This window comes from Syngnathoides biaculeatus, chromosome 14 (genome assembly GCF_019802595.1).
Source record: "Syngnathoides biaculeatus isolate LvHL_M chromosome 14, ASM1980259v1, whole genome shotgun sequence".
Taxonomy (NCBI): domain Eukaryota; kingdom Metazoa; phylum Chordata; class Actinopteri; order Syngnathiformes; family Syngnathidae; genus Syngnathoides; species Syngnathoides biaculeatus.
In genome coordinates, this window is record NC_084653.1 from 10,363,771 (window position 1) to 10,377,774 (window position 14,004).

At 42.6% G+C, this 14,004-nt stretch overlaps 2 protein-coding genes across 3 annotated transcripts; both read right to left on the bottom strand.

The window, feature by feature from the left end:
- Positions 1–44: 44 nt before the first annotated feature.
- Positions 45–7,082, bottom strand: akap17a (A kinase (PRKA) anchor protein 17A). 2 transcript variants are annotated; one of them, XM_061842025.1, is made up of 7 exons: positions 6,876–7,082; positions 5,876–6,223; positions 5,007–5,225; positions 3,878–4,090; positions 2,786–2,934; positions 2,468–2,708; positions 45–1,845 (listed from the first exon to the last, which is right to left on the bottom strand). In XM_061842025.1, the coding sequence occupies exons 2-7, from the start codon at positions 6,215–6,217 to the stop codon at positions 994–996; spliced, it is 2,016 nt and encodes a 671-aa protein (XP_061698009.1). In that variant the 5' UTR covers positions 6,218–6,223; positions 6,876–7,082; the 3' UTR covers positions 45–993. The 2 variants fall into 2 exon arrangements, with proteins under 2 accessions (XP_061698009.1, XP_061698012.1); XM_061842028.1 differs by lacking the exon at positions 6,876–7,082 and adding an exon at positions 6,435–6,848.
- A 1,119-nt stretch (positions 7,083–8,201) lies between these two features.
- Positions 8,202–13,852, bottom strand: sowahca (sosondowah ankyrin repeat domain family Ca). Its single transcript, XM_061841286.1, has 4 exons — positions 13,362–13,852; positions 11,721–12,091; positions 10,933–11,325; positions 8,202–9,916 (listed from the first exon to the last, which is right to left on the bottom strand). Exons 1-4 carry the CDS (start codon positions 13,675–13,677, stop codon positions 9,455–9,457), a joined length of 1,542 nt encoding a protein of 513 aa, XP_061697270.1. The 5' UTR covers positions 13,678–13,852; the 3' UTR covers positions 8,202–9,454.
- Positions 13,853–14,004: the final 152 nt, after the last annotated feature.

Below are 14,004 nucleotides of genomic sequence, written 5' to 3' on the forward strand. Positions count from 1 at the left end.
GTTGCGGAATCTGTGCCACTTGCTTAATCAGCTCCTGAATGTAATCGCTTTGTGCTGAGCCTTTAATCTCAGAAGTCGTTCATTAGTCACATAAAGCAAGTCTGTTGTCTCTGATTCACAAGAAAACTTTCAGACATTCAGAAAAGTTGAAAAAAAGAAAAACAAAAGAAAAAGAAATGCTTTGGGGTAAATACAATTACAAACCATTTAAGAGTCATTGATTGCTCTGTTTGCAAATCCTGAGTTTTCTTCTTGGGCTACTTAAAAGTACGATCACAAATATTTGAGGCAGCTGAGAAAAGTCTTCAAGTGTCAGTTCACATTTGTACAGGAGCAGCATCCAAATTGTTTGTATCCCCCCACCAGCCTTCAGTAGCAGTTGAAGTGGTCCAGGGCTGTTGTTGCGGACTATTTCTAAACACAGTAGGTGCTCCAAGTGTATTAATAATAGTTAAATACAAGGTACTAATGCAGATGAACTCTTTGTTAGTACTCAACTCACTAATGTGGTTTAATGATCATGATAGGAAAACACAAATCCACTGGTGTATTAGCCTGAAATCATGTCCCACGAGGGGTCACCACAATTTTTATATTAGCTCCACGAACTTGATACAAATCACTCTGTCCCGCCCCAATCATGATTTGGGACTGGTAGTGGGGAGGCAACTGGGGACTGGGAGGTACTCAAACCTATGTCATATTTAAAAAGCTATTTTAACATTTCTTTTGTTTTTTCGTCTGGAGGATTTGTTGTACTGATTCTACATTACAGTTGATGTACCCAAGACAATCCCAATGAGTGTGCATTTGATTTCTAACACTGTCCATGTACGCTTGTGTTAACAACAATACACAAAGTGTTTTGGTGTCTTTGAAATAGCGAGTTTGTTTGACTTCACGAAGGAACCAAAAGCTGAAATTTGAGGAACCTCAGGGTGAAGAAGATGATAAGTGGGGTAATTGAATGGGTGATGGCAAAGAGGAGCGTGTTCATCTTCTGGAGTGACTCCTGTCTCTACTGTAGCTGCGCCTCCTGTATCCTCGATTGTGGCGACTCCCGTTCCTGCTGCTGCTCCTGGAATTGCCTCTGCTGTATCTACGGCGACTGTGCCTGCGGCTCCTTCCCCTGCTGTAGCTCCTCCCGCCACTGCTCCTGCTTCTGTCGCGGCTGGAGCTTGTGCTTCTACTCCAGTGGCAGCGGCTGCGCCTCCTGTTGCGGTGCGTACTGTCGCTCCTCCTGTGACGGCTTGAGGTCCTACGATGGCTACCGCTCCTTCGTCTTCTCCTGCTGCCAGAGTGGCGCCTGTTCCCCCGGCTCCTGGAGCTCCTGTCACGTTCCTCGCTGTGCCTGCTACTCACCTCTTTCCTTTTCTCCTCCTTAATCTTCTTCAGACCATCACCTCCTTTCTTCTCATTTGTCTCTCTCACTTTCCCTGAAATTTCAGAAGGTTTGGATATCGATTTTTGTTTGCCCTCTGCTGCCTTCATGCCGTTCACCTGGCCTAGGGCCACCAAGGTCACTTTGTCCCTTGCATGTTCCGGGGCCGCCTCCCTCCCTCCAGCATTGACCTGCTCCTGGGTGTCAGGAGCTATTTCGGGTTTCTCGCTGCTCTTCTTCAACATGTTGGACAGCAGTTTCTGTCTCAGCTCCTTCTCCCTGCGTTGAAGGTCGAGGGCTCGTTCCTTCTCCAGCTCAACCTTGAGGAGCTCTTCCTGCTGCTTGCGCCGGCAGGCCTCCAGATGTTGGCGTCGGGCGCGTTCCTCCTCCTGTCGAGCTTTCTCCTGCCTTTCCTGCTCCTCGCGCTCGGCGCGCTCCTTCTCCTGCTGTTGCTGCCTGGCGGACTTCAGGGGAAGAGGAAAACCAAATTTCAATATTAGATTCGGGAACAATAAAATAATCTTATGTTCAATCCATCAGGGATGGCTTGGGTGAGATCTTAATAATTAATTATGTAAGGAATTGTCCAAAGTGTGCCAAGTGGGAACGTGTTGTATCTATCACTAACCTAGACTAATGCACTGCTAAAGTCATTATTATGGTAAATATTTAGATAAAAACAGTTATTATTGCAGTTACCTAACACGCCCTTGTGTGCTGCGTCCCCATATATTTCAACCCCACTGGGCAAATTAGTTCATTGCGTGCTGGATGTAACCTCAAAAGCTCAGAATTACAATAACTATGCCTATGAATTACAGTGGTAAATGGAGGTTGACTGATTTTAGTGGAGTGGAGAATAAGGTAATGATAGTTGAGTCGTCATATTGATAACATCACTGAACGTTTGTCAGTTGTCTGCGCAACTGTTCGTCTGTCAGTTCAAAAACTGAAGTTCACACTCCCTGCCGTCCTCGGTGGCTCTTGGCCCACTCTAATCCGCTCATTTAACACCGATTCAAAGGAACTGCATTGCCACGAGGTCACGTCAGGTGCACCCATGCAAATGTTTTCCTCCAGCAGTACCTTTGCCCGGGCCAGCAGCTCAGCAATCAGCCGGATGGATTCCAGGTTTCGTTGAGCCAGAAGAAGCCTCCTTTCCTCCATGGCGATCTTCATCTGGAGCTTCTTCTGCTCCTCCTCCTGCTGCTTCCTCACCCTCTTCATGTTCCTCCTCTCCTCTCTCTCCTGCAGCTTCTGCTCACGCTTCCGCTGCTTCTCCTCCTTCTTCCTCTCACGCTCCTCCTCTTCTTGCTCTTTCTGTTTCCTACAAATGAGTATGTTTGGGCTTAGACAATATCTGCTGAATTTTGATGTTTTCATTTTTTAAACAATGAGTCGCACCGCTCCTGCTCTTTACGTCGCTCCTCCTCTTCCTTCTCCCGCCTCTTCTGCTCCTCTCGTTGCTTCTCCAACTCCTGCAGCTTGAGCCTCTCCAGGTTTCGTTTCTTCACAGCTGACTCACCGAGATGCTTGGTGGTGTCAAACGTCACCTGAGAAGAGCGCACATATCAAATCATGATATCAAAAATGATAAATAATTAGTTTTTTGATTAGCACATGACAAAAACAATATTATTGGTGATGTTTTTTTCATATTGAGAGGCTTAGAGAGTTGGTTTTGAAAAGTGTTTAAGATGAATCAAAATGAAAAACCTTTTAAGTGGAATCCCCTTGATGATGAATCGTTCCAAATTCAACTGAAACTTTGGGGGACTTTTCATGAAAATCTAAAACATGGAACAGTCCCCAAAATGCAAATCATGCAATTTCATCTACATCTGGCACTATCCCCTAAAGCTGAGTTTGTTTCATTGCTATTTACTTTTACTATTCCAATGTTTTATTACACAATGTGAAAATATGACAAGAATGATAACATGTTACTCATTCATGTTATGTAAATGTTGGTGGTGCATAACTGCTTTATGATGGTGACAATTTGATCTTGTAATTTAATTTCTTTCCCATGGGATGATTTTCGAATTGATTCTGAGGTCTCTAAGCATTCAATAATCCATTGTCTTTGACCACTGTATGAGTGGACAAAAGAATCCACTACAATCTACCTTGTTTTTATCTCTAATGTAAGTGCAGATTTGTGCAAGAGCCCTCCAATACTATTTTAATTATCCTCACTAGCAACAAAACATGAGCGGCTTTGATTCTCATTACATTAAAAGGTCTAAGAAGTCCAGTGACAGCTGAAATCAGCTCAACTGTGTCTTACACTTGTGGCCTCCCACACTTTTCACAATAAGAGGTCTAAATTACAAGTGGTGTTCAATTATTTAATGAATGTTATGTTTGAAAGGTGCATGGTGTTCAAACAGTTCATGATCAGAAACGAACGGAGCAGCGTGCTGGCTTGTGCGGCTTCTATCAGCAAAGTAGCAGACAAAAACAAGCTTTTACAATTAAGGGGATTGAATTTACCTTTATGTTGCATGCAACTGCCTTTCCATCATCTCCTTTCAGCATTAGCTTCATGCCACGCAGCGTGTCCATGGCCTTGGTGAAGCCGCAATACTCGCGATACTGGACATAAGCCTCAAAATTTAGGTGGCCCCCAAAACTAAAAGTGTTGAAGTTCTTGTCTAGCATCTCCTCCCTGTATGGATCCAGCATCGGGATGTCCACATTTCGCACCTGAAACAACAAAAAGTGTTTCTTTATTATCATTATGGAGGATGTCACCAGGTTATTATACACAGGGGTAGTACAGACAGTTTTTAAAAAGCAGTAAAGGCTTAAGAAGGAAAAAGTACAACATGACATGCCTACCTTTTAACCAGTAAATGCGCTAATAAATGAAAGAAGCAATGTATTTTAGGAACACATGTTCTTCAGACTGTTGTAACATGAATTTAAAGCTTTGAAACTAAATTATTGTTTGATCATCTTTTTTTTTTAGTTTCAAAGGTTGAGCAAATGAAAACCAAACTGTTCAACAATGGTGACATTTTATTACACTGAAGGTGTCCCTTGAGGCGAAATTCATCTCCCACACTGATGCACGTCTTTCAGTATTGCACACCACTCTCTTACATGTAACTTTGTACTGTTAAAGTGCCATTTACAGTTTTTTTCCACTTCACTTTGTGGTTTCGATGTTACATTAATACTTGTTTCAACCCCATCCTGTCTCTGTACTCTTGAGTTTTTAAGTGGTAGAAGACATTTCCCCATGTCAGGGTTACTAGTAGTAATGACTTGCTGGAGGCCTGTTTTGCAGCTCATTCTTTTCAGGTTGTTGTCCTGTCTTTTTAAAACCAACTAATGGAATTACTCTAGGAATTACGGTTTGGCCTTTGTTGTCTGATAAGCTTGCTAACTTGTTACATACATTCTCAGAGCAATTCCTTCATTGAACAAAGCTCATGCATGAGCAACACAATACTGAGAACCCAAGTAAAATAGCTTTTTTTTTTCAACTTCCCAAAAAGTAGTGGTTTTGAAGATACAGGGATTCTCCCTGAATTCCCCAAACAAGTATTTCTCACCTTCACAGTTTCACTCCAGGCAAACTAAAAAAATTCACACAGTATTGAAACCGATGTTGTACCTGGCCAAACGCCTGGAAGACTGCAATGAGAACCTCCTCCGACGGACGGTCAGGGAAGCTGCTTTGTTTCTGGCTAAACCAGCGACAAGGGAGCCCTTCCAGGTGAATGGTGTCTGGCCGCTCGCCTGGTAGAGTCTCATTCATGTCTTTGGCATCTCGAAAAAAAGAGTCCCAATCGTGCCTAGTCGGGAAATCCATTTTGTTCTCCACTGCACGAACCTTCAACATTCAAGCAGTAGCCACGTTATTTTTAGTTCAAGAAAAACACTTTTCAGTCCTGTATTTTGTCTGACGTTAACCTCTGGCAAAGTTCACAATGTATTCATATTATTTTTAGCTCTGAAAAAAAACCCACATCAGTCCTGTATGAGGTTCTCTGACATTAACCACTGGTCAAATCCATCAAGTAGTGTTGAGTTGGCTCTTATCCCAGCTAACATATTGGCAATTTAGAGTGTTCAAGTAACTTAAAATGTGTATTTTTTTAAATGTGGGAGAAAGCTAAAAACCCACACAAGCACAGGCATAACACGCAAACTCCACACAGAAAGGCCCAAGCTGAGATTCGAACCACGAAGAGACATGCTAAACACTCTTCCAAAGTGTTGCCCATAAGAATCAATTTCAGCCTACAATGATACATCATTTTTTCACTAGAAGCAACAGGACATTTACATGAACTTCATAAACATGTCAGCAGGTCAAATGAAATATTTTTTTAAACAGATGTATTTAATCTGCTCAATGTAGGGCGAAGAAACTTAAAATATACACAGTACACTCACAGACAATGTCTGTCATACTACTTTGGACGACCAAAGTAAGGAAGAGACTTGTGTGACCTCTGCATTTCAAAATAAAAGCCTTACCTTCAATACGTCAGTAAACCCACTGAGCTTGATGGTCTTCCCATCCAGACGGCTCAACAGACTCTTCACAACCATTTTGTTCTCAACTTCTCCCTCAAAACGAATGAAGTCCATGGTGCTCTTAGAGACCCGCAGGGCTGAAAACTGATCAGGTACCACCATGGCCTTGACCCTCTCCATTACCTCCCAGTTGGAAATGCTCTTTCCCGGCAACTTGAGTTGTGGGAGCGTCACACTGACCGTCATTTTGGCAATGGGCTTCAAGTACATGTTATACTCAGCAGAGAGGCACACCGCCTCTGTGGTGTCATGAACGATGGTGGTCATTGTACCAAACTGCATGGAAATCTGGTTGGGGTTTAGAAGACAATTGTTATTGTTGACTAAATGGATGAAACAGATTAATATTCAAAATAAAGTACAGTATGTTGTGTTTTTTTAGGCTTGGGTTTAAATTATGTAGTGAACAAGCCACAAAATTTACTTTCAAGCTAATTTTTGGCAAAGTAAAAATCTTGTTTACATTTTAATTTATGAATGAGTGGCGGTAGTAACTTACTGCAACACGACTTGCAAGAACCCGACGCAGGATCGTCACTGTGGAAATATCTTAGCTAAAGTCTGGCGCACAATAAGGAGGGAAACTCCTAGTTTTAAGATTGTGTTTAAAATCTTTTGTGACACCAGGACAGATACTTTTCTGGCACACCTCGTTTACTTTTTCCTCATTCTCGTTACAGGGAGACCCTGTTTAACTTCTGACTGACTTCAAAGACTTTGTTAAAATGACTTGCTGTAAATTTGGTACCGCTTTTGACAACAAATTGAGAATATTTGATTAACATTAATGTGACGAGCAATATTACCTTGGATTAGGAGACGTATTTTAATCCGATAGTACAGGTATCCAGGCAGGCTAACGCTGCCATGCGAGGCATGTAGGAAATGCTTGGTACAGGCTAACCTGGTTAGCATTAATAGTTTCTTGACTCGCACTTACCTAAAAACAACGCCGGTGTAGTTTGAACGAAGTTCTGAAAACTACTCTTAAAACGAAAAATTCCAACTGTCACACATCTGGCAACCCCGCAGTGAATCACAATAAAACCAGTCTGATGGAAGCCGAATAACCCGCAGCAGCGAATGAATACAAGCAAACCCACATCCGCATGATGTCAACTTCGACCTCGGAAGTGGACCAAGGAGCACTCGCAAACCCCTCGTGGTTCTCTAGAACAGCGACACGACGTGGCAACTCGGAAATGTTACACATTATTTTTAAAATTGACTTTAAAAATACACACTAAACGCATTCTAAAAATATATTAGTAGTAGTAGTAGAAATAGTGGTGGTAGTAGTAGCAGTAGTACAGTAGTAATAATAATTGTGTATAGGTACATTCACCTCACTTTTGTGCTCAGTGACGGTGGGAATTTTTGTACATCTCTACGAACCCCGTGATTGACTGGCAATGATTCTCGGGTGTTGTCAGTCTTTCACCCAGACAGCTGGAGAGCTTCGTACTGAAAATGCATAGAAAAATAAACAATGGATGGATTGTATTTTCTTATAGCTCATTTTGTTTGTCAGTAGTGTAGAACTGCAGGCATGCAGTTAGAGATCCCCCGTCTCTCTGTAATTTGTTTCATATTTGGTTTTGTCAGTGTGACTCACTGAATACCGCTCTTGGGGAATTAATGGGAGACAGACTGAAAATGGATTAGTCCAATAGCGCACCAATGGCACCAATTCCCTGAAAAGATCGCAGGGAAATTTACATAACAGGCATAACTTTCATTGCTGTGTATGTAGGTCAGTAGCTGCAGTCAGACGTCCTCCCTCTCTCTCTTTCTCTCTCTGTCACCCAATAAGCGCTCATGTAACAGATAAAAGCAGCCTAAAGCAACTATGAACTCTGGGAAAGACTGAAGTAATACAGTGATCTCCCAAATTATTTTAGTCTCTATGATGGGAGTGGGGGTAAAGACATCTAAAGACTTACTGCATTTATCTTACAGTGCCATGTGAAACCACAATAAAATTAGACTCAATATCAAATGACTTAGCATATTATAAGCCCTAGAGAACAGGACACAAGAATATTAAATGCAGTGAACAGGTGCGCAGTGAAACTTATACAATATTGAGAGGAGTGTTACACAGTCAGCTGTGGGTATTGCGCAATTGCTGGACATCAGCTCATCAATTATTCAGCTTCACCAGACAACGGCAGACTGGTGTCAGCAGGGAGTGTGCTAACTCATCAGTGACTTGAGTTCATCATTAAAGATGAGGAGATAGGATATTAAATATTGCTTTATTTCACATTTCAGTTTGGAAAAGACGGAAACAATGACGGAGGTTTTTACCCATACGGTAACTTCACAGTATTAAGTAAACAGTGTTCCTACACTCATGCAGGTGAAAAGAGATGCACACATCATACACAATATACAACAACATGAGCCCAGATGATTATTACAACTGAGGGAATTGAGGTGACCAGTGCAGTATAAATGCAAAGATCAACATATTTTAAGAAAGGCTCATGTACATGACAAGGACTTCAACAAATCATATAGGATATTCTAATTCTAATTCTAAATTCTATCAAACACCTAATAACCAAATCTGCACAAGTTACAGCGACTTGTAAAGAAACGCATTCTAGTGTGTTGAATGAGACTGTGCTTGTTTAATTGCATATTTACTAGCATGTGCTACGCTGGTTGTAAAGGTCCCTGAACTCCCCATATCATATTAAATGACATTTATTCAGCAGGCCTCATGAGGCACGACATGAGATAAGTGGAAAAATCTGTCATTTCCAATCATGCTTGGAAAAATATACATACTTGGTAGCAGAAAAAGCACAACAAATGTATTAAGAGTTTGGTGCGTTAGAAAAAAATTGCATTGGCTCCACAAAAATGTAAAACAGGCTGGTTGTGCAACTGATTAGTGTCTTTAAATAATATGAATAGGCCAGAGCATACCCCATCAGTGCAACCCCATGTCATCTAATTTTAAAGAAAAGCAAAGGAGAACAAATTAAATGTTGTGTAAGATTTTAAACAGTAGTTGTCATGGTTGTAGTTTGAACAAGTTCTTCAATTATGTGCTTACAGTCTTGAAAGTGACGAGTGCAAATAGAACGGCTGTACCCAAAGATGAAAGCAGAAGAATTTGAAAAAAAAAAATTGAATGGGAAAAACTCCCACTCTATATATTATGAACAATAAACACCATTTTTGATTAAAGTGAAGTATGCCACCAGTGTGAAATGAAAAACTTCCCTTTGCTCCATCCCACAAATCCAAAAAAAAAACATTCAAGGATGCATTCATTCATTCATTGTCTGTCTAAAATAAATTAATCTGATAGCGTATATAAAAAAACTAAATAAATTAGCCCATTATTGAAAAACTGAAGAACAGGAACAAAAATCTACAGTATTTCTTGGAAGAGCAGTGTGTTACTTAAAAACTTTAAAAAGGCTTGGCTGTACAATATATAATAAATTGAAGTTGTAAAAACACTATCAATAAATATAAAGTCATGATAGATAAAGAGGACCTTCATCCAAACAGGTTGGAGAGCGGCCGTGTTCGCTGCGGGGTGCCGCTGGGCAGCTCATCGCCTCTCCCTACTTCTCCCGTGTCCCTGAAGGAGGCGCTATGTATAATCTGTGCCCTATGTCGCCCCCGATGCAGCCGGGCGTTCAGCTTACTCAGAGACGACTTCCTAAGCATGCCACCCTTGGTCCTCTCATTTCCGAGCGCCTCCTCTGAGTCACCGGCTGGCGAGCTAAGGAGACGCAGCGGGTTTAGATTTCCATGGAGTACTTTAGGAAACCTCCAGCCACGTGCCCCATCGCCGATGACGTTCGGGGATTTGGACTTGGCTCTCGGAGAGGTGACCGCGCATTGGTCCTGCAGGTCTGCAGGCAGCGGTGCGGGCAGGTACTGAATGGCTCGTCTACCGCTGTAATCCCTCACCTCAGGGTCCGCTTCCCAATCAGACAGCAGCACGCGCATCACCTGACCGTTCACAAGGACAACAAAACATTCATTCAAAATGCTTCCTCTCTGTCTTTTTATATTTTTACATTTTTTCCAAAAGCTGAACAATGGATCCAACTAGGGTGCTGTGGGATAAAAACGCACTGTCGGACATTACCAGGGCTGCCATTGGAAATGATCCAATTTCACTAAAATTGTTTGAACCTATTAATTTATTCATTACAAAGATATCATCATCTAGACCATCGATATATAGTGGCAGGCAGCGCATTTAAATTGTCATCTTTTTGTTGGGAGAAGGTATAGTAAACCTGCATATTCATCCCGTCCCATTCATACAAAAGAACATCCTGTGGTGTCCTGCAAATACATATTTGGGTTCTATTAAACACAGCCAGATTTAATCATTACAGTACTTGTACTGTTGGTGCTGTGAGATTTTTTTGTAATGTAAAATACGTGCCTGGACTTAATAATAGGTCGGGAAACATTGGTTTAACCAATTGTGACAAACGGCAGTTTCTGCAATCAGCAGCATAAGCACTCAAAAGAATGGGGCAGTAGTAATAATAATATATCTTTGCAAAGAGTGAACCCCTGAATATTTGTGGGTCCCCATTTGCAAATTTGCTTGATTCTAGATTTTGAAATCTACTCTTAGTTACAACGAATTTGCTGCTAAACTCAACTATTTGCTATTTTTCTGTTCAGCACAAACCAATGCAAGTGTCGCCCTTGTGCCATCTAGGAGTCAAAGAACTATAGTGTAATGAGTTGAGTTTCACATCATTTTCGGGGTGGCGTGGCTCAATTGCAGATTTTCACCATTCGGGGCAGGGATCAAGGAGTGGGTTTCAATGGGGGAGCAGCGTGGGGAAGTGGTTAGCATGTCTGCGCCCTGCAATTGACTTGTCTGAAGTCAGCTCCGATAGACTCCAACTCAAAAGAGGAAAAAGTACAAGGGGATATCTTCCGTTGGAGGTTGAAATACCCTTTAGACACTTGCACATCTGTATAAATCAGTTGCATCTAACCTGAATGTGTCCATGCATGGCTGCCAGGTGGAGAGGTGTGTATCCAGCGCTGGACCTCACATTGACGTTCACGGGCACAGCGTTGTCCTTAGCAAACATCATCAGCTGGGAGAGCAGCTCGGCCTTGCCCTGCTTGGCTGCCCAGTGGAGGCAAGTGAAGCCGGTGATAAAGTCTCTCTTGGCCACCAGGCCGGCCTCCACAGCCAAAAGGGGCTGCAGGCTCTCCCACAGGCCCTCCGAGGCGCACAGCATCCACTCGTGCTCCATCGGGTCCAGCGTCACTGAGGCGCAGTCCTCGTCGGTGGCCGAGGAGGAGAGGAGAGACACCGAGTCGCCGTCGCTCCTCATCGAGTCTCGAAGGCGCGGACCTCGACTGATGAGAGACCGCCGAACCTACGGGGAGACAAAGAGGGTTAAAGAGATGGAAACAATAAGAGTCATTTTCATTAACTTCCACTCCCGTTGACTGATTGTCCAATGTCAATGTTACATAAGCAAGATGGCCATAATGACACAGTTAATATCTATTGATCCACCCATTTTCTACAGTGCTTGTCTTCATGTAGGTCACAGGTTGCTGGAGTCTATGCCGAGCTGACTTTGGGCAAAAAGCAGGAGTACATCCTTGACTGGTTGCCACTCAATCACATATAATTAAACAAATTACACAGCTTTGTGTTTTACCCAAAATAAGAAATTGATTGAGAGATGTAGGAAAACTGACTATCGCATTTGTTCCCAACTCAGTGACTTTACACCCATGAAACAAATCCACATTCTAGCTTCACCTGAGGAGAACAATTCATCATCAGCTCAATGAAGTTCCTGCGGCTCCCTTTTGGCGTGTTGACATCAAGTGTTTGGTCCAGGCCTTCTATGGTGCTGTCTTCAGACAGGCAGCTGGACAGCAAGGCCCGTTGGGACCCTTTTGACACCCTGCGGGCCCCTCGAACCTGCTGGCTTTGGGAGCCGGCGGGATGGTCCAGATCTGGCACCGCAATCACCGGGGCCGACTCACGACGCCTTCTCTCCCTCAGCTTCACCTCTGTGGCGCCTTCGACGTTAGCGGGGGTAGTGGCGAGCTTGTCGGTCGGGGAGGGGGCTTCATGTGGGTCGTGGCTGTCGGACTGATTAACACCGTCCATAGTGCAAGAAGCTCCTATGAGACCACAAAATTAGCTTTTTTTAATGTCATAACTTGTGGATGATGCTACCAAGGTCACTAAACCAAAACACAGATCAACCCAGGGGGATTTGTTTTCTGCAGTTAATTTTTTTGCCCATATTCATTCATCCATCCATTTTCTTTGTCATGAATCTTCAAAAGGGTCACGGGAGAGCTTGAGCCTATCCCAGGTGTCTTTATTTAAGCAGCAGGGTTACAGCCTAGACTTGTTGTCAGCCAATCACAGAGCACAAGCAATCACTCACATTTAAGGGCAACATAGTCCCGTTATTAAACCTAATGTGCAAGTTTTGAGAATGTGAGAAGAACCTAGTGGACTCAGAGGTCATAAACAACAACATACAAACACGGGGAGAAAATGCACACTCCACACAGGAACGCTGGAACTCAGATTCAAGCTCCCAAACTCAGAACTGTGAGGCCAATGTGCTACAGTCACTGTGCTGCCCTTGATCATATTTTAAAAATAAAACTAAACACAGGGGCACGGGAGAAACACAAAGGAGAATTGTGGCCAAGAAATATATAAATATGTGACAAGAAAAGTTATGTCATGTCACTATAAAACATTTGAGTTGAATGTTAGAAGATATCAAACTGAAAACTATTTATTTTGTCACATACAACGTTGAAGGAGTAGGAGCCCCCCCCCCGGATTAAACTTCTTAGCATATATTCACATACACTAGATGTTTTTTTTTTTTTTAAACAAAATTATACCCTGTGGAAGTCCCTCAGTAGAACAAGTCAAGACACCGCTGAATTAACTCACAAATTATCCTATATTCCAAACAGAGTTTTGCTTAACTTTACATTTACTTTTAGACCCCTCTTAAAAACAACTCATAGCTTACTTACATTTACACCCCATGCAGAAGAGCAAGCAAAAAAAAAAAAAAAAAAAAAAAAAAAAAAATCAATAAAAAAAAAATCATTTTGTTCATTGTTTCCCTTTATTGATTTGTTCTTAGACACCATGCGCATCTTAATAACAGAAACAGTAATGCAATGTTTGCCTTATTTCAAGTGGTGACAACTACAAGACAGGCTGGAGAGAGTGAACTATTTGCACATTGTGCAGCATGCATGTTGGACATTGTCTAGCAACATCACATTTGGCCACGGAACATGCATTAATCAACAAATGCTTTCCAGGTCCGAAAAAAAAAAAGAATGCAAGACGGTCAAGTGACAGGTTTTAATTAAACCAAAGTAAAGAGGATGCATCGAGATCAACATTCACCTGTTTGCTGTTCGTTGATGCTGAATAGGTTGCTGTTTGGTGTTCGGTGCACGTTCCCGTTGCACTCGGTTACGTTCTCGCGGCTGTCTCTGTTCTCATTCAAACGTACGTATTTCACGCCACTTTCCAGTTCCACGACACCCAGTGTGTCCACGACGCATCTCAGAGCCTCCTTGTCCTTCGACGCGTCACTTCCACCACCCCCGGTCGCCATGAAGTGATCAATCAGCTCCATCTGTTGGACCCTCCCTCCTCGCTCTATAAGGAACTCCTGGACGGCTTGTACCGACCACGGGGACTCCATCATTGTCATCATCCACCCGAAGAAAATTAATTACATGACACCAAAACGTTTGGAAATTGTTTGGTTGTCATTTCGGGGTTGTAGACAGCCGGTGACAGCATCCTCACTGGGCCTCCCTTTATTCCATCGCTGGTAGATCAGTTTCAAAAGATGACCGATAGAGGACGCACACTGCCATCCTCGTCGTCATCGCGATACATTACATGGCTCCACGTGAATTAGAGTTTCTGATTTTGTAAACAATTTCAGCGCCTGCCGTCACCGGACGGAGGACATGTTTTCTTTCACGTATTTTTTAAAGTAGTGAGAGTGAATTGAGTAGAAATTATTTCAAACGTG

What these genes read in the sequence shown, in the direction of transcription:
- sowahca (XM_061841286.1), bottom strand. Translation starts at nt 13,677, where the DNA reads ATGATGACAATGATGGAGTCCCCGTGGTCGGTACAAGCCGTCCAGGAG. An exon ending in CATCAACGAACAGCAAACAG is followed by an intron (nt 12,092 to 13,361) that starts GTGAATGTTGAT and finishes GTGGTCTCATAG; the next exon opens with GAGCTTCTTGCACTATGGAC. An exon ending in TGATGAATTGTTCTCCTCAG is followed by an intron (nt 11,326 to 11,720) that starts GTGAAGCTAGAA and finishes GTCTCCCCGTAG; the next exon opens with GTTCGGCGGTCTCTCATCAG.
- akap17a (XM_061842025.1), bottom strand. Translation starts at nt 6,217, where the DNA reads ATGCAGTTTGGTACAATGACCACCATCGTTCATGACACCACAGAGGCG. An exon ending in GGTTTACTGACGTATTGAAG is followed by an intron (nt 5,226 to 5,875) that starts GTAAGGCTTTTA and finishes TGAATGTTGAAG; the next exon opens with GTTCGTGCAGTGGAGAACAA. An exon ending in AGCTGCTGGCCCGGGCAAAG is followed by an intron (nt 1,846 to 2,467) that starts GTACTGCTGGAG and finishes CTTCCCCTGAAG; the next exon opens with TCCGCCAGGCAGCAACAGCA.